This window comes from Phoca vitulina, unplaced genomic scaffold (assembly GCF_004348235.1).
Source record: "Phoca vitulina isolate PV1807 unplaced genomic scaffold, GSC_HSeal_1.0 scaffold3, whole genome shotgun sequence".
Lineage (NCBI taxonomy): Eukaryota > Metazoa > Chordata > Mammalia > Carnivora > Phocidae > Phoca > Phoca vitulina.
The window spans coordinates 61,475,943-61,497,305 of record NW_022589706.1 but is presented as its reverse complement, the minus strand read 5'-3'; the positions used below and the strand labels follow the sequence as shown (position 1 = coordinate 61,497,305).

The 21,363-nt window shown below is 37.4% G+C and overlaps 1 protein-coding gene and 1 non-coding gene across 15 annotated transcripts in view; both read left to right on the top strand.

Moving 5' to 3' along the window:
- SEC31A (SEC31 homolog A, COPII coat complex component) overlaps window positions 1-19,334 on the top strand; it is an 85,643-nt gene extending 66,309 nt beyond the window's left edge. For all 14 annotated transcript variants that reach the window (XM_032400661.1, XM_032400660.1, XM_032400663.1 and 11 more), the window contains 5 exons: window positions 7,704-7,759; window positions 8,798-9,061; window positions 11,944-12,063; window positions 17,377-17,448; window positions 18,501-19,334. In XM_032400661.1, coding sequence (XP_032256552.1) covers window positions 7,704-7,759; window positions 8,798-9,061; window positions 11,944-12,063; window positions 17,377-17,448; window positions 18,501-18,680 — 692 coding nt within the window. In that variant the 3' untranslated portion in view covers window positions 18,681-19,334. The remainder of the gene's footprint in view (window positions 1-7,703; window positions 7,760-8,797; window positions 9,062-11,943; window positions 12,064-17,376; window positions 17,449-18,500) is intronic.
- Window positions 15,825-15,931, top strand: LOC116630323. The gene has a single exon (XR_004298925.1). It is a non-coding gene; the product is annotated as a U6 spliceosomal RNA (small nuclear RNA).
- Window positions 19,335-21,363: the final 2,029 nt, after the last annotated feature.

Sequence of the window (21,363 nt, the reverse complement as noted above, 5' to 3'; positions counted from 1 at the left end):
TAAGTTAAATATTTGCATGGGTATTTTTCTTCTCCTTAAGCAAAAGTGTATTTGGTCTTGAGATAGTCTTTGCTTATATACAAAGTAACAGAATGTTCTAACCTGGCTGAGAAACAGTGACTAATAGGAAGAAGAAGCAAACATTTTTCAGTACTCAGCATGTACTGAGCCAGCTGCTTTGTTACCCTCTTGCATGTTAATAGCCCCCTGTATTTTAATTAATGGTGTTAGCTTTACCATATTTTATATTTTTATTTTCTAAAAATTTTATTTATGGTATACAAATAATTGTGACTGAAAATTTTATCTTTTTCCTTATGTGTCTTAGATCATATAATGGTTCTCTATAGGACTTGGAAATTGCATTTGTCTAGTGGATAATTTTTTTTTTTTTTTAAGATTTTATTTATTTATTTGAGAGAGAGAGAATGAGAGAGAGAAAGCACATGAGAGGGGGGAGGGTCAGAGGGAGAAGCAGACTCCCTGCCGAGCAGGGAGCCCGATGTGGGACTCGATCCAGGGACTCCAGGATCATGACCTGGGCTGTCGCTTAACCAACTGAGCCACCCAGGTGCCCCTCTAGTGGATAATTCTTAACAGACATTAGGATTTGCAAGGCCTGTTAACTATTAGTGAACCACAAAATTATATGCCTGAGGCTCAGAGAGACTAATGTTGCAATCATCAGAACATTCATTCAGTGAATTCTTAATGAGTACTTGTTTGGTCTATCATCAGAATTAGTCCCAGCAGAGGTAGGGAGGCAGAAAAGGACAGTACGTTTCTAGTGAACAGCACATAGCTTTGTTATAAGTTGGAACATAAAATTTATATTTGAGCCAAGTTTTGGAAAGCCTTAAATGCCAGGGCAAGAAGTTTATAATTCATACAGTAAGAAGAAAGGTGCTTACGAAGGGGTTTGAACTGCTGAAAGGCGTGGTCAAAGTGGTACTTGAGGGAGGTTAATGTGGAAGTGGTGGTCCTACAAAATAGACTGTGGACAGCATGGCAGAGTCAGAAAACAGTCCTCTCTCAGTTCTAGATATAAAGTAACAACAGCCTGAGTTAGGATAGGACAGTGTCCTTTCAGTGGTGGCAACACACCAAGCAGGAAGTTTTCTGTTTTACTCTTTAGGATAATTAGGATATTGCCTGTCACTTTTTTCTCCCTCCTGATTTAATGTATGTTATTACTAAAGAAGGGCACTGTCAAATATGAAGGCCTTAGAATTTTACTCAAAAAATTGTTTTCTGATAAAGTGACCTTCAAGCTGTCATGAAACTGTCTTTGAGTGAACATTATTGATTTTGTTAAACAATGGAAGATTTAATTTAGGTATATAGTCTTGTGCTTTGTCACATAAAATAGTCTTGAAGGGGCATAATGTTACATATTTTCACAAAACTGTCCTGAAAAAGATTTTTTTTAATTTTCATAAATATTCCTTACTCAAATTATTATAATTATCTGGCTTAACCTTTTAAGCAAATGAAAGAAAACAAGATAACCTCCCTTATTACTTTTCTTTGGATAATTCTGTTTTATCTTGTGTCATTGGAAAATGACCTCAAGGATTCATGTCTTTCTAAACTAATTTTTAATTCCGTGACTCTTTTGTTTTTTAAAGATTTTATTTATTTCTTTGAGAGAGAGAGAGAGAGCATGTGAGCAGGGAAGGGAAGAGGGGGAAGGAGAAAGAATCTGAAGCAGACTCCGCACTGAGCATGGAGCCTGTTGGGGGGCTCAATCCCATGACCACTGTGAGATCATGACCTGAGCCAGAACCAAGAGTCTGACACTTAACTAACTGGCTGTGCACCCAGGCACCCCAACCCTTTTATTTTTAATGTGACGTGCTAGGCTTATAGGGGAAAGGGGAGGTACGTGGTTAAGAAGGATGCTCTGTTATCTCTGTCTCAAATTGTCTTCTAGCCAAGTCTCCATACCACTAATATTTTTCCATGAATCCACTGAGAAGTATCTTAGCCAAAATACAGATCCCACATTATGCTTTTGCAAGAATACCTACGAAGGTTCTCATTGAGAAGTGGGTTTCAAGTAAAGATGGTTTGCAACTCCTATATGTGAGACCAAGTAGTTCCCTCTTCCTTCCCCAAAGACATTGTGGAGAATTGATCCCTACACTAAGGTGGATAAGGGCCTCCAATTCCGTGCCATATTCAGTTTTTAAATTATTTTTTCCTTGATTTTTATTAATTTTTCACTGTAGGATTTTTAAAGACTCCAAATAGTATAAAGAATAAAATTTAGATTTTCTATAGTTCTACCACTCAAATATAAGCACTAATACAGGCTTAATTTATTTCCTTCATACACATATATACATACCTGTATGTATGTCTGTATGCATATATTAAAAATATTTTTGGGGGGACCTGGGTGGCTTAGTCATTAAGCATCTGCCTTCGGCTCAGGTCATGATCCCAAGATCCTGGGATCAAGCCCCACATGGGGCTCCCTGCTCAGTAGGAGGCCTGCTTCTCCCTCTCCCACTCCCCCTGCTTGTGTTCCCTCTCTTCGCTGTGTCTCTCTCTGTCAAATAAATAAATAAAATCTTTATATATATGTTTTTTTTAATGTAAAATATACTGACATAAAATTTACCATTTTAACCATTTTTAAGTACATAGTTCAGTGACATTAAGTACATTTACATTGCTGAAAAACCATCACCACTGTCTCCAGAACTTTTTTGTCATCCCACACTGAAACTATGTAACCATTAAATAACTGCCTATTCCCCCCCATCCCCTGGTAACCACTGTTCTATTCTCTGTCTCTGTGAATTTGACTACTCTAGGTATCTCATATAAGTAGAATCACAATATTTGTTCTTTTGTGACTGGCTTATTTCACTCTCTCCAAGATTCATCCATGTTGTAGCATGTATCAGAACTTTCCTCTTTATTTTTATTTTTTTTTTTTTAAAGATTTTATTTATTTATTTGAGAGAGAGAATGAGATAGAGAGAGCATGAGAGGGTCAGAGGGAGAAGCAGACTCCCTGCCGAGCAGGGAGCAGAACTTTCCTCTTTAAAGCTGAATAATATTTCACTGTATGTATATACCACATTTTGTTTATCCATTCATCTGCACATGGGCATTTTAGCTATTGTAAATAATGCTTCTTGAACATGGGTATACAAATATCTGTTAAAGTCTTTGCTTTCAGTTCTTTTGGGTATATACCCAGAAATGGAATTGCTGGATCAAATTCAATACTTAATTCAGTATTTAATTTTTTGAGGAACCATCATACTGTTTTCCACATCTACACCAACACTTACTGTTTTCTGTTTTTTTGATTCTAGCCATTCTAATGGGTAAGAAGTAGTATCTCATTGTGTGCTTGTATTTTCCAAGAATTGAGATCATAATACACACACATACCATTTTACATCTTACAGTTGTTGGGGTTTTTTTGAGAGAGAGGGAGAGTGTAAGAGAGCACAAGCCGGGGTGGGGAGGGGGAGAGAGAGAATCTTAAGCAGACTCCATGCCCAGCGTGGGTTTCATTGTGGGGCTCCATCTCACCATCCTGAGATCATGGCCTGAGCCAAAATCAAGAGTCTCACGTTTAACCAACTGAGTTGCCCAGGCACTCCTCTTACAGGTTTTCCTAACATTACACCATGAACCATTTTTTTCATGCCCTTTAGAGTCCATGTCATGTTCTAAAAAAGTAAGATTTATCATCATTTTATAGTTTTTTTGAAAGAGTAAAAAAGATTATCTTTCTTTACAGTTTTATGAGAGAACTATGTCCAAGATTAGACTATGCTGTATTGATTTTTCTAAATGACTATGCAGTGTTGATTTTTTAAAATGCTGACCAAGAGTATCATTTTGCACGTCTATAATACTGTTTCTTAGAGATATTCTTGTTGTTCATGTAGCTTCCTTTACCTAATGTGGCTATTAAAGTGTATTTATAGAGGTCAATTTAATTGTGTTTTTAAAAAGTCATATTTAAACAGTCAGTTTAAAGACATAAAAGCAAAAAGATTGAAAAGGGTTAGAGTTATAGCTGAGACAAAACTGCACTAAATTGATAAGAGATTTGAACAAGGATTATCTGGGCTAACTATATTACATGGTTTGAGGTTGGGAGGAGTCAGACATATATTCTGAGGGAGAACTTTGATTATTGTACAACTGTTACTTTCTACTCAACAAGACATCTGTACCCTTGAGTTATGTGAGCTAGCCCATTGGCTATCCATTCCTGTTGCGAGTCTTTTTGTTTCTGATTTTGATGAAGTGTCATTCCTAGTTTTGAATTTGATTTGATTTCATTATAAATTTAGAGTCATTTTACCAAAGGGTCCTGTGAAGTTGCTCCAGAAACTTTTTTGTGCTAATAGTGTGCTAATTGTGAAATCTCAGGATACCCTCCCAGGCTTCAATTCCCAGGGCTTGAGTCACTGTCATGAGAAGTTAGAGGGGAGACTGCTCTTCTCCTCCTGCCTCTCCTGGGCCAGGAGAGGAGGCATGTTGTTGAAACTATGTTCTGGGGCGCCTGGGTGGCTCAGATGGTTAAGCGTCTGCCTTCGGCTCAGGTCATGATCCCAGGGTCCTGGGATCGAGTCCCGCATCGGGCTCTCTGCTCCTTGGGAGCCTGCTTCTCCCTCTGCATCTCTCTCTCTGTCTCTCATGAATAAATAAATAAAATCTTTAAAAAAAAAATAAAAAAAAAAAAAAAAGAAACTATGTTCTGAAGAAAAGGGTCAAGGCCAAGGTATTTCTGGTACTTTAGGTTTGTAATATACGGGCTCCCTCCGCCCAGAAGTGGAAGTCTTATGCTAGAGAGTACATTAGTAGTTGTGCATCACATCAGTCCTCTGTAATAATGCACACACAGTGACTCCCAAGGCTTTACTGACAGTAGTGCTATGAGGTTGTATCTTGCATGGGGAATTAGGTTGTAAAATCGTCGTGTAAGGCAAAAATAGGAAATCACTTATAAAAAATAGGAAATCCTCGATCATTTCTTTCTTCATTTAAGCCCTTGATGAAGAAGTTGGCTTGTTCTATAAGTTACATGTGCTTATAATATACCTCCACTGCATACTTTTGATTTGAGGCTGGGCCTGGCCTGACCCTGAATATCTGATCATTTTGGCATTGCTGTGTTAGTTTTCAGCCTTTTTTCCTCTTGTCCACTGCCAGAAACTTCCGTTCTCTTAAGTAGTGGTTTCTGGAAGGCTTGTGCTAAACAGTCTGCAAATCCATATATTTTTACAGAAAAGACCATATAAGATGGTTACATATTTACTGGGCCTGTTGTCATTTATGCTTATATTCATGGTGTGACATGAATTACATGAAATTACAGTTTCATCAGGATGCAGCCTCCCAAATCTGGCAGTAAAGTGGCACCACGTTGCTAAGATTGTCTGACATTCTTATCTTTAACAAGTACAGCACTGAGGTCTACAGGACAGTGTAGAAGGCCTCCCATTTTTCTTTAAATCCCTACTAAAAGAGGGCTTTGACCAGCAAGCAGCATTGGCATTACTTGGGAGCTAGCTGGAACAATAGAATCTCAGGCCCTACCCTATACACAGTGACTTAGAATATGCATTTTAACAAGATCCTCAGCTGATTTTGATTGACAGCTTTAACTAGTGCTAAATGCTCCCCCCACCAGTGATGTTATTGATCAAATAGTAGGAAAAAAAAATCCATGCAGACAGGGAAATATTATTTTAAATAGGCAGGAACAAAATTTTTTCTTAGAAGAAACAGCACAGTAAGAGAAGAAAGTGATGTTTAAGAGTTAATTGGATCTGACACAACCTAAATGAATTTGATTTACCCAAAAACTGATTATTTTCTTAATTAGATAGAAGACATTTCACATGACTTGATTAAAAAGAAGTTTTTTTTTCCCCTTATAAAATTAGTTTGTTCCTTTTTGGGTTGATGGAGGGAGAAGAAGCAATTACAAAATGAGAAATAGAGTTTAGAATGTTTTTGATGCTAATGCTGTTTAAGTGACTTTTACATTTTGTCTACAGAAAATCAATCTATGCAAGACCAGGCACCTATGTTGGAAGGTGAATTGGTTATAAAATATATCTTTGGAAATTTTTCAATCATTGAATATAGTTAATGAATGACCATTCACAATAATGCATGTGAACCTCAAAGTTGATGATATTCTAAATCTGATCAGTATCATTTTTTAATTTGACTTCTTAATCAAATCAAATCTTAGAACTGATTGAATTAACATGGTGACACAGTAGCTTTAAATCATTAAAGTTGTCTATTTTATATAATCATAAAGACAATGACTATATCAAGATTGTCTTAGGAGTAAGATTAGAAGGTGATGAAAGAGATTTGAATGATTCTCTATGTATGATCAGAACTTTGAGAATTTGTTAAACAGATAGCAGCATGTAGCTTAATATTTTGTGATTAGCTCTTGAGTGTTTTGAGGCTCATTTGGCATTGTTTCTTAGTAAACCTGTAGAAAATTAAAAATCAAGGCAAATGAAGGATACCTGGCTGGCTCAGAAGGACACATGACTCTTGCTCTCAGGGTCGTGAGTTTGAGCCACATGTTGGGTATGGAGATTACTAAAAAAAATTAAATAAGTAAACTTAAAAAAAATCAAGGCAAATGAGTATGTGCTGGTTGGAAGATTTAGTTTTTTAAAAAATTTCTGTGGCATTTTGTATGGATCACATACATCATGATCTGCTAAGCAATTTTGTTGTGATTTAATATCATGGATATCAATAAAACAAGTAAAAGGTAAAATTCTGAAGGAATGTCTAATTTGTTGAAAGAGGAGTAATTTTTTTGCTTTAACTATAAACATACACAAAAATCAATGAAATGTAAAATGATTACATTTTGATTTTAAAATTATCCTGTCTTTATTTCTGGCACTTTAAAGATACTGGCATTAAAGTACTTAATGAATTCTGCTACTGATGTCTGTTTTTCACTTTGAGATGAAGGGTTTTGGGGGGTTTTTAGGGGAAATTTACTATAAGTTGACAGTAATTTAATTTTCTATTTGCTGCCAACCTGAAATTTTTTTTTTGTGGCATTAAAAAAATCTTATCACAGATACTTAAATGCTTTCTACTTTATAAATAATTCCTAAGGCAAAGATGATGAAATTGCAGTATTGTGTAGTTGAGACCTTTTTTTAACAGTGTTTCTGCCATATGGATGATTTTGCTTATGTTGAATTGCTTATATTGAATTGCTCTCTTGGGAAATAGGAGATTGTCACTTTTATTCTTTTCTGTATGCTGAATATAGCAAGAGTAGGTTTTTTTATTTTTTATTTTTTTATTTTTTAGCAGACTCAGGTGATTTATTTTTTCTTTATTAAGAGAGAATTTCTAACTGATCTTTGAAGGTTATACATCTATATAGACATAAAGACTTCACTATCCCTAAATTTAGTACAGCTCTTTCACTTTAAATGGAAATAATATCAAGTTATCTTGCCTGGTAAGCCAAGGCCTTGTGAATGTTTGAGGGAATGAGTTTGAGAATCCAGGGCTTCAGAGTGATCCCCAAAGCTCAGCTGGTAAAACTTTTGTGAGTTATCCTCGGGGTTAAGGCAGAATTTGAAGGTATTATAAGATGGATACAATTGAGTTTTCTTCTTTTCAGAATTCTAAAAGAAAATGCCCTTTATTATCTGTTATAGGTCCTCAGAATGGATGGAATGATCCTCCAGCTTTGAACAGAGTACCTAAGAAGAAGGTACTAGAAAAAGATGTCCATCCAGTTGCCTGCAGATGTTCTGCTAATCACAAAGCCACCTGGAACACACCATCCTTCACTGATCCTTTTAAAAGCAAAGCTTACTGACTGATAGGTTTAAAGTGTATTTCAGCTTATATCTTCTATTCCATGAAGGGAAGGAAAGAAAGTTTAAAAAAAAAACAAAAACACAACAATATGGTGGTGTGAATTTAATTCCCATTAGAAGACAAGATGTAAATTCCCAACAGGTCTCTTTCAAAGAGTAGGAAACAAAATTTTTCAATGATTTTTTTCTTTTTGGGGTTACTTTGATCTTTTGTTTCCAACAGTAGTCATGAATTTGGTAATTATATTTTGGACTATTTTATCTATCACATATAGTGTGAATGAAGAAATAACCTTATAGCTGAGCACTGTTTAACTGTCAGTAACTGTTGAGAGCTGTTGGAGCACAAGATAAGATTCTTCTCTCCTTTCTTCCCAAACATTTCTACTTTTTTTTTTTTTAACTTCTGGTGATTTCCTTTCCTTAAATATAGTAATGAGAGGTCATAACAATAAAATTGGGAGCACTAAATGGTCAAAAAACCCCAAAATTTATATTAGTAATAATTAGAAATTTAATCCACTACTTTTAATATGATTGAATTGACAGGTAATATCCACTTAGTAATCTAGGAAGAGGAGTATTACATCGTGATCACATTAAATACAAACACACATTTGGCATATCTGATTCCACTATGGCTAGATATAATCCTCTAGACTTTAACATCCTCTTTCAAAACACCATGTTTTGGCTCCCCATATGAGAGGAAGTATGGAAGACAAAGGGGAAACTGAGAGGTCCAGTTTTGAGCTCTCTATCCCTCTTAGCCAGATTAGCTCTACTTTTATGTTTTACTCTAGAATTCTGCATAAAATTTCATTTGAAAAAAGTATTCTATTTTTTTTTAAATGTTAACCTTATTTAAAGGTGAGTAAATGATACTCTTTTTCTTATGCTTGGTGTCTTTTATTTCTGTCTTTTAAAAGATGCCTGAAAACTTTATGCCTCCTGTTCCCATCACATCACCAATCATGAACCCTTTGGGTGACCCCCAGTCACAGATGCTGCCGCAACAGCCTTCAGCTCCCGTACCTCTGTCAAGCCAAGCTTCATTTCCACAGCCACATCTTGCAGGTGGCCAGACCTTCCATGGCATACAACAACCCCTTGGTCAACCAGGCATGCCACCATCTTTCTCCAAGCCCAATATTGAAGGCGCCCCAGGGGCTCCTATTGGAAATACCATCCAGGTAACAGTAAATCTGCATAAGTGGAATGGGGAGATGGCTCTGTTTCAGTTCATTTTTTTAATGTGTTAACTTTGATGTTTACACCTTTATTAATGAACATCTAAATTTGGTTTCAATTAAGACAACCTAAATAAATAATAGTAACCCTTTTTTTAAGATCGATCATGTGTAGATATTTTTCAATTACATGGCCGTAAACTTTCTAGAAGAGGCTCATATATTTGCTAGTGTATGTTTACACTAACTTGACAATTGCAGTATTTCATTTGACCTAATCCGTAGCCATAATTTTAGATCAGTTGAATCCATATTTTCAGCCAGGCTTGCTAAGCAGAAGCTATTTCCAAAGGTTTTTCCCTTTAAAATATAAAATAAAAATGTAATGAGTTATATCTTTTCTTGTGTATGTGTAAGAGCTAATAATATACAGCATACCTTCAGATGGAGATATAAATTTGTACTTGCTTTTCACGTACAGCTAGTTGGCAGGGTTCTAGATGATAAAAAAAAGTCATATATAACTGACTTAGACATACAAAGATAAACATTTTGATCTGTTCATGAAAAGTGAAGAGCTTGGGTCAAAGTTAACATAAGATGAAACAAATCCCTGCACAAAGTATAAAACTAGTTCTGGTTTTGTCTTTGATTCATTAAAGTCAAATTTATAAAGATGTATCTCTATCACAAGGGTATGCTTTACTATTTTTTTTTTTTTTTTTTTTTTTTTAAAGATTTTATTTATTTATTTGAGAGAGAATGAGAGACAGAGAGCATGAGAGGGAGGAGGGTCAGAGGGAGAAGCAGACTCCCTGCCGAGCAGGGAGCCCGATGCGGGACTCGATCCCAGGACTCCAGGATCATGACCTGAGCCGAAGGCAGTTGCTTAACCAACTGAGCCACCCAGGCGCCCGGGTATGCTTTACTATTAAGAGAGAGTTCTACCTAAGGAACTTCTAAATTATAAAAACCAGTGTTTTGATGGAGGTGGGAGAACTGACTTTTTTCCCACAGGACTATAAATTATAAAGATCATTGTTAATTTTTTTTTATGATTACAAGTCTATGCTAGTTTGGGAAGCTACCCAGCCATTCACTTTTGTTTAGACCTGGGATGTTCATGCTTTACTCATCTAGACCAGAACCTCAGTTACCATCGGAAGGGAATGCTGCACAAGACGTATGTGTTCAGCCAGGCCATTACATCCAGCTACCTGCCTACCTCGATGTCTCCGAGGCACCTCACACTCAACATTTCTGAAGCCTTATACCCCTTATACCCTTATACCCCTCCCAAACCTGGCCTTCAAAAACTTGGTGTTTCCTGTTTCAGTGAATGGCACCATAATCCTTCCTATTTAATCTAGCCGAAAACCTGAGAATCATCTTCATACTCTTTTCCTTTAATCCCACTTTCAAATCTATCCCTAAATCTTGTTGATACTATTTTAAAATCTCTCTCAAATCCCTGGTCTACACTTCCAGTCTAATCTATGCTGCCTTCATCCCCAATTTTCAGCAGTGCAGGATCCTCTAATTGGTCTGCCTTTGATCCATCTATCTGCTCTTGTCTTCTCTTTGTTTAAAGCATTGCTCTGAGGATAAAGACCAAAATATTTAACATTGTCTGGAAGCCCTCAGCTTCATACTCCTCCTTGCTGTCTCTCTGCTCCAGCTACACTGGCCTCCTTTTAGTCCCCTGTATCATGATCCTTCCTTTGTACATGTTCCTCTACCCAGAATGCTTTTCCTTTCTCATTTAACTAGTTAACTCCTACTTGTCCTTCTGATATAATTTCCTGGAGAGAGCTTTCCCCTCAGTTAAATTCTAGTTATATTATCTGTTGGTTCCATTACTGTTAACTTATTAGCAATTAAATAGCAATACAGTTGCTATCTTAACATGTATTGATGGCATTTTATTTTTTTACTTTTTTTTCAAGTAACATCTTTCATTAAGATAGTAAATGTAAACTTTTTTTATGACACTTTAAAACTTTCTTTTTCTTCTTTTAGCCTAATAAATTGCCAGAGAGTTGAGATCATTTCTCAATTGGCTCACAAATACACAGTGCCTGGCACATAATTGCCTAATATTTTTGAATAAATGAACTAATAAATCAGAACTTTAAAAACAAACATTCCTTCTTCGTCTTTCCATCTGTACATTCAGTAACATCATGGTCTCTTATATCCCAGCTTTTGACTTAATCTTGGCAGTTTGGGGGCACCTGGGTGGCTCAGTTAAGCGGTTGCCTTTGGCTCAGGTCAGATCCCAGGGTCCTGGGATTGAACCCCACATTGGGCTCCCTGTTCAGTGGAGACCCTGCTTCTCCCTCTGCCTCTGCCCCTCCCCCTACTTGTGCTCTCTCTCATGCTCTCTCTCAAATAAATAAATAAAATCTTAAAAAAAAAAAAATCTTGCTGTTTGATGATAGACCAGTTACCAACCTTCAAGAGTAAACCAAAGAACAGAAGAATGCCAAGATAAACAAATGAGCCAACAAGCAGAGCAAGCAGCCACTCTAACTAGCCAGCTTTGTAAATGCCTTGTTCTTTTTGTTTCCTATTGGCATGGTAGGTCTGCTGTCTACTTCCCACCAGATACATACAATAGTAACCAACATATGTTCCATAATTGACCAAATTCTTTATATCCAGTTCTGTTTTTGAAAATCAAAGATGTAGAAGCCTGTACCTTCTACTGAATATCTGATTTTCATTTTTACTTATCCCCAAGGGATTTCACATGTTAATTTGTCATTTGATTTTAACAGCCTATCTACAAGGTAGTTAGTTGGTTTCTCTTTATCACAGAGTTTCAGGGCTTTCTGTATAGTTTCTGGTCATTTCTGGTCATTTTATGGTATTATTTCTTCCAGCATGTGCAGTCTTTGCCAACAGAAAAAATTACCAAGAAACCTATTCCAGATGAGCACCTAATTCTAAAGACCACATTTGAGGATCTTATTCAGCGCTGCCTCTCTTCAGCCACAGATCCTGTATGTATTTTTTTCTCATATTTTGCTTATTTAAAATAATCACTTATGGAGCTCTTATGTAATTGCATGAAGTCTTACAAGATATACTTTAGAAGTTTGTACAATAGTAATAAAACTAGCACTTATATAGTTTGCTTTACGTATAAAAATGTATTTAATTTCTTATATATGTAAATATTTAATCCTCACAACAACCCCATGGTAGGTAAATTTGTCATCTTTATTTTACAGACAACTAAAGTAAGCAAAAAGCTGTTAAGTAACACCCAAGGTCAGAGCCAGAATTCAGACCCAGCTTAGGTCCAGAATGTATGCTCTCACTCACTATGCTGCACTGCCCCTCAGTAGCAAACCTCGGGTTTGGCCCATAAATAGAACAGAATGGTGGTATGTAAGAAATTCAGGTTTGGGCTTTCTTTCTGAGCTTAGATCAAAGCTTTTAAAAGTAGATAATCTTATATGTAACTTTGCAAAGATCTTAACAATAATTGTTTTAGAGTCTAGAGTCCTATTCATAGTTAAAGCAACTGATTTTACTTAGTTTATTTAGAGGATGCCTGTGTATTGGCAACAACAAAAATCCAACAAGGCTGGTCTTGTTTTAGATGAAATCTCAGTTTCTGCCAGTAAACATTGAATATGTTTATTTAGCCACTGGCCACTTGTCTGCTTGAAAAACAGCTTCTGGAATTTGTTGTTTCATCAAACATTGAGTATTAATATGTGCAGCTTTCTTCTGGTACTTTAGAAGGCTATTCCCTGTACTAAATGTGTCAGGAAAGCAGAGGCAGGGAAAGGTTAGCATCGTGCCTAGCATTCTGGAAGTGATGGAAACACTGAGTGAGGAACAGAGAGCAGATGAAGCAGATAGCCTAGCATACACTGTCCCCTGTGAACACCTCTAAATAGGACACAGTCATTCAAAAATAGAAGAGTCCTAATAAAAATGAAGGAAAACTCCAGCCCTCCTTCAGGCATGAGTCAGTATAGAGAGGTTGAGAAGACACGTAGTACACAGCCCAGCTCAATAAATTTTTGTTGAGTTTAAACTCCTCTAGGTCAACATATCATCTTCCTTCTGGGCCCACAGGAGCCCTGGGCAGAAGAGAACCACAAAAGACAAACTGTTCCTGTAATTCCTGTAACCAGTTAGGGGGGAAAGTCCTAATATCCTATCCTACCCAACTGACTCTGCCCCTGGGGTAGCGCTCCTGCCGGTAGCTAGATGAGATTAACTTTGAGCAGGGACTATCAGGGTTCTCTTCCACACAAATCCTTTTCATCAATAGCTGGAATCATTTTTTTTTTTTTTTTTTTTTTTTTTAAAGATTTTATTTATTTATTTGAGAGAGAGAATGAGAGAGAGAGAGAGCATGAGGGGGGGAGGGTCAGAGGGAGAAGCAGACTCCCTGCCGAGCAGGGAGCCCAATGCGGGACTCGATCCCGGGACTCCAGGATCATGACCTGAGCCGAAGGCAGTCGCTTAACCAACTGAGCCACCCAGGCGCCCCTAGCTGGAATCATTTTTACAATATTGCTGTAATACGTATTTTCACTTAAGTTATGTCCAGACAACACAAGGTAATTTTGCAGCATGACTTAGTTTGTAATGTTATGCTTGATATCTTCATCTCTTTCTCTCTCTTCTTTTTTTTTTTTTTAATTCATTCCAGGTATATAATACAGTGCTTCAACAATTTTGTACAGTACTGAGTGCTCATCATGATAAGCGCACTCATTAATCCCCATCACCTATTTCACCCATCCTTCCATCCACCTGCCTTCTGGGTACCATCATATTCTTCTCTGTAGTTTAGAGTCTGTTCCTTAGTTTGTCTGTCTCTCTTTTTTTTTCCTTTGGTAGTTTATTCTGTTTCTTAAATTCCAAATGTGAGTGAAATCATATATTTGTCTTTCTCTGAATGACTTATGTATTTAGCATTATACTCTCTAGCTCCATCCATATTGTTGCAAATGGCAAGATTTCATTCTTTTTATGACTGAATGATATTCTGTTGTGTATATATACCACATCTTCTTTATCTATTCATCTATCAATGGACACTGGGTTGCTTCCATAGTTTGGCTATTGTAAATAATGCTGCAATAAACATAGGGGTATATGTATCCCTTTGAATTAGTGTTTTTGTATTTTGGGGGTAAATACTCAGTAGTACGCTTGCTGGATCATAGGGTAGTTCTATTTTTAACTTTTTGAGGAACCTCTGTACTGTTTTCCAGAGTGGCTACACCAGTTTGCATTCCTACTAATAGTGCAAGAGGGTTCCCCTTTCTGTACATCATCACCAACACTATGTTGTTTCTTGTGTTGTTGATTTTAGCCATTCTGACAGATGTGAGATGATATTTCATTGTAGTTTTGACTTGTATTTCCCTGATGATGAGTGATATTGAGCATCTTTTCATTTGTCTACTGACCACATGTATGTCTTCTTTGGAGAAATGTCATTCATGTCTTCTGCCCATTTTTTAATTGGATTATTTTTTTGGGGGGGTGTTGAGTTATATCAGTTCTTTATATATTTTAGATACTAACCCTTTACTGGATATGTCATTTGCAAATATCTTCTCCCATTCAGTACATTGCTTTCAGTTTTGTTTATTGTTTCCTTTGCTGTGCAGAAGCTTTTTACTCTGATGTAGTCCCAGTAGTTTATTTTTGCTTTTTATTTCCTTTGAGGAGACATATCTAGAAAAATGTCGCTATGGCTGATGTCAGAGAAATTACTGCCTGTGTTCTCTTCTAGGATTTTTATGGTTTCCTGTCTTATATTTAGGTCTTTAATCCATTTTGAGTTTATTTTTGTGTATAGTGTGAGAAAGTGGTCCAGTTTCATTCTTTTGCATGTAGCCGTCCAGTTTTCCTAACACCATTTGTTAAAAAGACTGTCTTTTTCCCATTGGGTATTCTTGCCTCCTTTGTCGAAGATTATTTGACCATATAATTGTGAGTTTATTTCTGGATTTTCTATTCTGTTTCATTGATCTATGTGTCTGTTTTTGTGCCAGTATCATATTGTCTTGATTACTACAGCTTTGTAATATGACTTGAAGTACAGAATTGTGACACCTTCAGCTTTGCTGTTCTTTTTCAAGATTGCTCTGGCTATTTGGGGTCTTTTATGGTTCCATACAAATTATAGGATTATTTGTTTTAGTTCTATGAAAAATGCTATTGGTATGTTGATACATTAAAAAAATCATTCACAGGAGCACCTGGGTAGCTCAGTCAGTTGAGCTTCTGACTCTTGGTTTCATCTCAGGTCATGATCTTGGAGTCATGAGATCAAGCCCCACATCAGGCTCTGTACTCAGTGCAGAGTCTGCTTGAGATTCTCTCTCCCTTTCTGTCTGCCCCTCCCCCCACTCACGTGCTCTCGCTCTCTCTCTCTCTCTCTCTCTCTCTCTCAAATAAATAAATCTTTAAAAGAAAATCATTCACTGGGGCGCATGGGTGGCTCAGTCGTTAAGCGTCTGCCTTTGGCTCAGGTCATGATCCCAGGGTCTGGGGATCGAGCCCCGCATTGGGCTCTCTGCTCGGCGGGAAGCCTGCTTCTCCCTCTCCCACTCCCCCTGCTTGTGTTCCCTCTCTCGCTGTCTCTCTCTCTCTCTGTCAAATAAATAAATAAAATCTAAAAAAAAAAAAAATCATTCACCAACAAACAAAAAAATTATTCACCACAGTCAAGTGGGATTTATTCCCGGGATGCAAGGCTGGTTCAGTATTCATAGATCAATCATTGCTTACTTCAGCAGCACATATACTAAAATTGGACCAATATAGAGAAGATTAGCATGGTCCCTGCACAAGGATGACACACAAATTTGTGAATATTCACAGACCAATCAAAGTGATGCATCACATCCAGCAGAGAAAGGATAAAAACCTACATGGTCATTTCAATAGATGCAGAAAAAGCATTTGACAAAGTACAAAATCCATTCCTGATAAAAACCCTCAACAAAGTAGGTGTAGAGGGAACATACTTCAACATAATAAAAGCCGTATATGAAAAACCCACAGCTAACATCATCTCCGTGGGGAAATATTCAGAGCTTTTCCTTTCTCTTTTGACGGATTGACATTCCTTCCTCCAACATACCAAGAGCATGTCAGCATCAGCAGCTTTGTACTTGCTGCTCCTTCTGCCTGGAATCTTCCCCCACATAACTGCATTACTCACTCCACCCTTTTTCCAGGCTTCTCAAATGTCCCAGTAGCTATCCAGCCTTTCTTTACCACCTCATACTCCTAAACTTCTAGCCCCTCACTCTGTTAACTCTTTCCTCATGGCATTCATCACCATCTCATCTACAACATACTGTTTATTTAGTATCTTTTTCCCACCCAATAGAATTTGAGGTCCCTGAGACATGAGCATGGCACATAGTAGGCACTCAATAAATACTGAAAAACAGTGTCACTTCTAAAGCTGTTGCATAATGTACGTTATTAGCTTAATCACATTGTAATTGAAACCTTTAATTTTAGTTTTAGAATAGTTTTCTCTCACTATATTTCTAGAACAAGGATTGGGAGGTGGGAGGACTCCTTGATTTAAGAACTCATTTTACTACTTCCCTTTTAGTAATCTTAAGCCACCAGAAGGTAATTTTCTTTTTTTTTTTTTCTTTTTCCTTCTTGGTGTTTTAAAAGCTCAGAAAAAGGGGCACCTGGGTTGCTCCATCAGTTAAGCATCCAACTTTTGATCTCAGCTCAGGTCTTGATCTCGGGGGTCATGAGTTCAAGCCCCACGCTGGACTCCACAGCTGGGCATGGATCCTACTTAAAAAAAGAAAAAAGAAAGCTCAGAAGCAGGATTAAACATATTAATGTGACTGAGTATATAAGTAATATTTTTGAAAGGTTACAATAAGATTCCAGTTCACTTCTGTGTTTGCTGCTGTTGTAAATAGCTGTCCTTAGATCCTCTTTTCTGTAATACAGTGACCCACTGCTGCCTCCAGATGGCCCTTCCTGTGGCTTGTGGATAGTGCAGTTATACATGCACACACCTTGTCAAATGAGCTGACAGTTCATGTGAAATCCAACCACTACTCCAGTTTGCACTCCAGAAAGAAGCCCCTTATCCTCCTACCCTTCCCCATTAATAGGTTAGTGAACTCTGTCCTAATGGTCTGTTCAAGTTTCTGAGTCATAGTTGCCTCCATTTCTTTATAAAATGAAGCTGTTCAGCATCAGGAGTGTAAGGGTTAGTGAAATGAGATAGGGCAAGGTCTTTGGATAAAAGTTAAGTATCCAAATGTAACACATCTGTTTTTCTTCTACAGCAAACCAAGAGGAAGCTAGATGACGCCAGCAAACGCTTGGAGTTTCTGTATGATAAACTTAGGGAACAGACAGTAAGTTTGTGGGGAAAAAGGATTCATGATAATCATTTATTCCTAGTTTCTAGTAAATAAGCATCTCATCAGCACTAGCATGTAATATATTTGGGGGCAAAATTGTGATGACAGTGATAGAATGGGCTTTCTCTAACTGAATTTTATATGTCATTTAAATTTGGGGATGAGGGAATAGGAGAGAGGGTGTGTGTTTGTGAGATAGGGGTGCAATTTTAACTTTTCTTATAACAAAGAGTAGAAATATAATCTGCCTTGTATTGGCCCTAAGGTAACTGGCCTTCTGTTCATTTTATATGTGGCTATATTTTCTGCATTTTAACATTCCTCTTCTCCATTCCTCACATCAATCCCATCAGATAAAAATAACCACTCATGTCATGAGAACCAAAGAAAGTTGATGTAACAGTGGAAGTGGTGTGGTCCATGGACTGATCCAAAATAAATTCTTCCCTCAGAAGTATAGGCATATAATCCAAGTAATGACATGGGATAAAAACGAGATGTTACGGTTTTAAGAGATGGTAAGATTACAAAAAGCAGTGAAGAATTGATAAATTGAGTACATGGTAGCTGCTGCCCTATGAACACAAATGGACCGCAAGTTTAGGGTCTCTACTGTAGACATGGTTTTAAAGTACATTGGGTCCTTACGTTGAGATAAAATGATTAAGAACCTTTAAATTCCATCATGTGCATGGGAAAAGTTTTAAAAGGCGTGAGGCTATATCTAAAATATTTGAAGAATTAACGCTCTTAAGTGGAGAAAGACGTTAGCATTTCAACTTGGGGGAGGAAAGCTGGCTTCTATAAAAAAATTAACTGACTCATACATGTTCATAATTCATAATAATCTCCTTACATTAATCATCTTGTCATGGTTCTCCTTTATAACTTAAAGAGTTGCTTGGTCCAAAAAACTATTTTTAGAGAAGCTAAATGGTTTATTTGCTTTTTTATAATATTTGTTTCAGTCTCCTTTTAAATATCAGGGTTTATGGGAAATTCTTCCTTAATTTAATTTTTTTCTCTTGATTCTACCTTTATTTCAGCTTTCACCCACAATCATCAGTGGTTTACACAACATTGCAAGGAGCATTGAATCGCGAAACTACTCAGAAGGATTGACCATCCACACCCACATAGTTAGCACCAGCAACTTCAGTGAGACCTCAGCTTTCATGCCAGTTCTCAAAGTCGTTCTCACCCAGGCCAATAAGCTGGGTGTCTAAAAGGACATCTTTACTCCCAGCCCATTTTGCCATTTTTCCAAAGAAACATATTTTAAAAAATGTTAAGATATGGACCAATCCTCATTAGCATGTTTCCATAACAGCCAGTCAAGAGCATTTACACTATTTCTGCAGATATACTCACCTTAGAACTGCTCAAAACCCAGGTGCTTTCTTTTGTTTTAATCTTTTATTGCCCATGATGATTTTCCTATTCTGCAAATAGTGTATTTCCTGGATTACACATAGTGTGTTTTCCTGAAGTATTCTGATAAAATGTGGTTTTTAAAACCTCAGTATACTTTTTGGAAAAGGAGCATCTGGTTATGCATAAAGCGGAGCTAAAACTAAGTTTCTTTCGTGTCCTCCCTACTTCCTCTGTGTCAATCACATTAAAGTGTGTAATCCTATTTTATGTGTATATAGTCTTTTTTTTTTTTAAACAGCTGCTCAGAGTTTAATCCCTATTTTTTGTGTCTTTGGCTTCACTCAGGTCCTGAACAAATAACTAAATCTAGAGGTTGCTACATAGATTTTAGGAAAGATTAATGAAGAGTGGGATCACTAGCTTTAAATATCTGTTGGAAAAGACTGAGCATTTTCATTCTGTGGAATGCATTGACTTTTTTGTATTAATAAATGTTTTCAATATTCTTTCAGTTTTAAGATTGAATTATCTCCAGTTTATATTTAGAAATTTGTTCGTCCACTTTTTAAAAGTCACTGAGAGCTCTGAGGTTTAAATTTAGAAGGAAAACTTTAATTTCTAACTCTAAGGCAGACATTTTTCAGCCAGTTTTTCTATTAAGTGATTTTATTATAATTTGTCTTAAGAACAAACAGTGTGGTGGGGCGCCTGGGTGGCTCAGTCGATAAGCGTCTGCCTTCGGCTCAGGTTATGATCCCAGGGTTCTGGGATCGAGCCCTACGTTGGGCTCCCTGCTCTGAGGGAAGCCTGCTTCTCCCTCTCCCACTCCCCCGGCTTGTGTTCCTTCTCTCACTGTGTCTCTCTCTGTCAAATAAGTAAAATCTTAAAAAAAAAAAAAAAAAAGAACAAATAGTGGTAAACAAAAGATAATGGTCCCCGTAGAATCTTGAGAATTAGATACTAATAATTCTTCATTGTTACATTATGTAATTTCACATAAGTAGGTTGGAAACTGAGAAAATAAACATTGTAACTACTGTGGAGTTGCTGTTTCAAGGAGTTAGAGTAGTTCCAGTAAGAGTAGTAAGAGTAGTTCATCAGGCTTTGTACATCCTGAGTGAAATAGGTTCCAAGAACCTCTCATTTTCTTTTGCTGGGATTCCCTACTTGCCAAATAAAACCCCTCTTTTAAAAATTAATCCCTCGGTGTTTAGCTCAGAATAGTTTTATAACCAAAAAAAGGAGGACCTTGATAGCATGTGTGAACATTGGAACCTCAGGACCGGGGTGATCTCTCAGCGCCGTGCCTTCAGTCGCCTGGGAGTGTAGTCGCCTTAGTCAGTTCTGTGACTCACTGAAGTGAGTGGCAAGTGAGTGCTTGACCTTTGGGATCTGACTCTCAACTGTGGGGTCAGCCCAAGACCCCATCGGAACAGCAGGCTGGCCTCTAGCAATTTTTTTCATCTGTTGTCCTTATAGTTAGGGTCTGTTTTATGTTTACCCTGATATGATAGTGGCATAGTTGGCAGCATTTTACGAAAAAACAAATTCCCAAAAGAGGAGAAACGAGTAGGTAGCAGTAGAGCCCTGGCCAACCCCAAAGATTTTACGAGTATGAGTGTAAAAAAACAATGTGTCACTGACATCTGAGCAGCCGTTATCCTCCTTTTTCAGCACAGCATTGTGATATTTTTTCCCCTACTGTGCAGACATTTTTCCACATGACTTATAACCTTGGAAAAGTTCCACATAAATGGATGGTGGTAAGAGGAGCTGAACCCAAAATACTGTGTTGTCTCTGAAGTATGAAGATAACAAGAGATTATGGAAAGAGCATAGTTTGTTTTCTTGAAGAAAAGCAGAACAACTTTCAAAAGTTTTTTTTTTATAAAATTAGAGAAAAAATTCGAACTTAATTTTGTAAATGAGCCTGTTTTTAACGTTTTCACCTCCAAAGACATTGCATTGTATACCCGCACAATTCAGGCACCTCTGTATAAAGTTATTACACAAAGATGCGGTGGATCTGTTTAGTCTGGGAAAGTCACAGCTGTATCCTTGCCATTACTTCATGCATAGTGATGAGTCATTCTTTTGCATCCCAAATTTGTTCAGTTTTGCCCTTACATTGGGTGCGTTTTATTTCTTTAACCTACTTAATTTTAAACAAGGAAAGGGGTGTGAGGGAACCTGGTAGGTGGGGCTGGGTGTCAGCCAGGAGATGTATCAGATCTCTGGGAGGTGATTTTTTTTTTTTTTTAAAGATTTTTATTTATTTGCTAGAGAGAAAGACAGCCAGAGAGGGAACACAAGCAGGGGGAGTGGGAGAGGGAGAAGCAGGCCTCCCGCCGAGCAGGGAGCCCGACGCGGGGCTCGATCCCAGGACCCTGGGACCATGACCTGAGCCGAAGGCAGACGCTTAACGACTGAGCCACCCAGGCGCCCCTGGGAAGTGATTTTTTATATTGCACCTGCTCTTCTCCATTTTTCATATGACCGTTTGTGCTGGGTGGGATGGATGTATTCTTAGGCCCC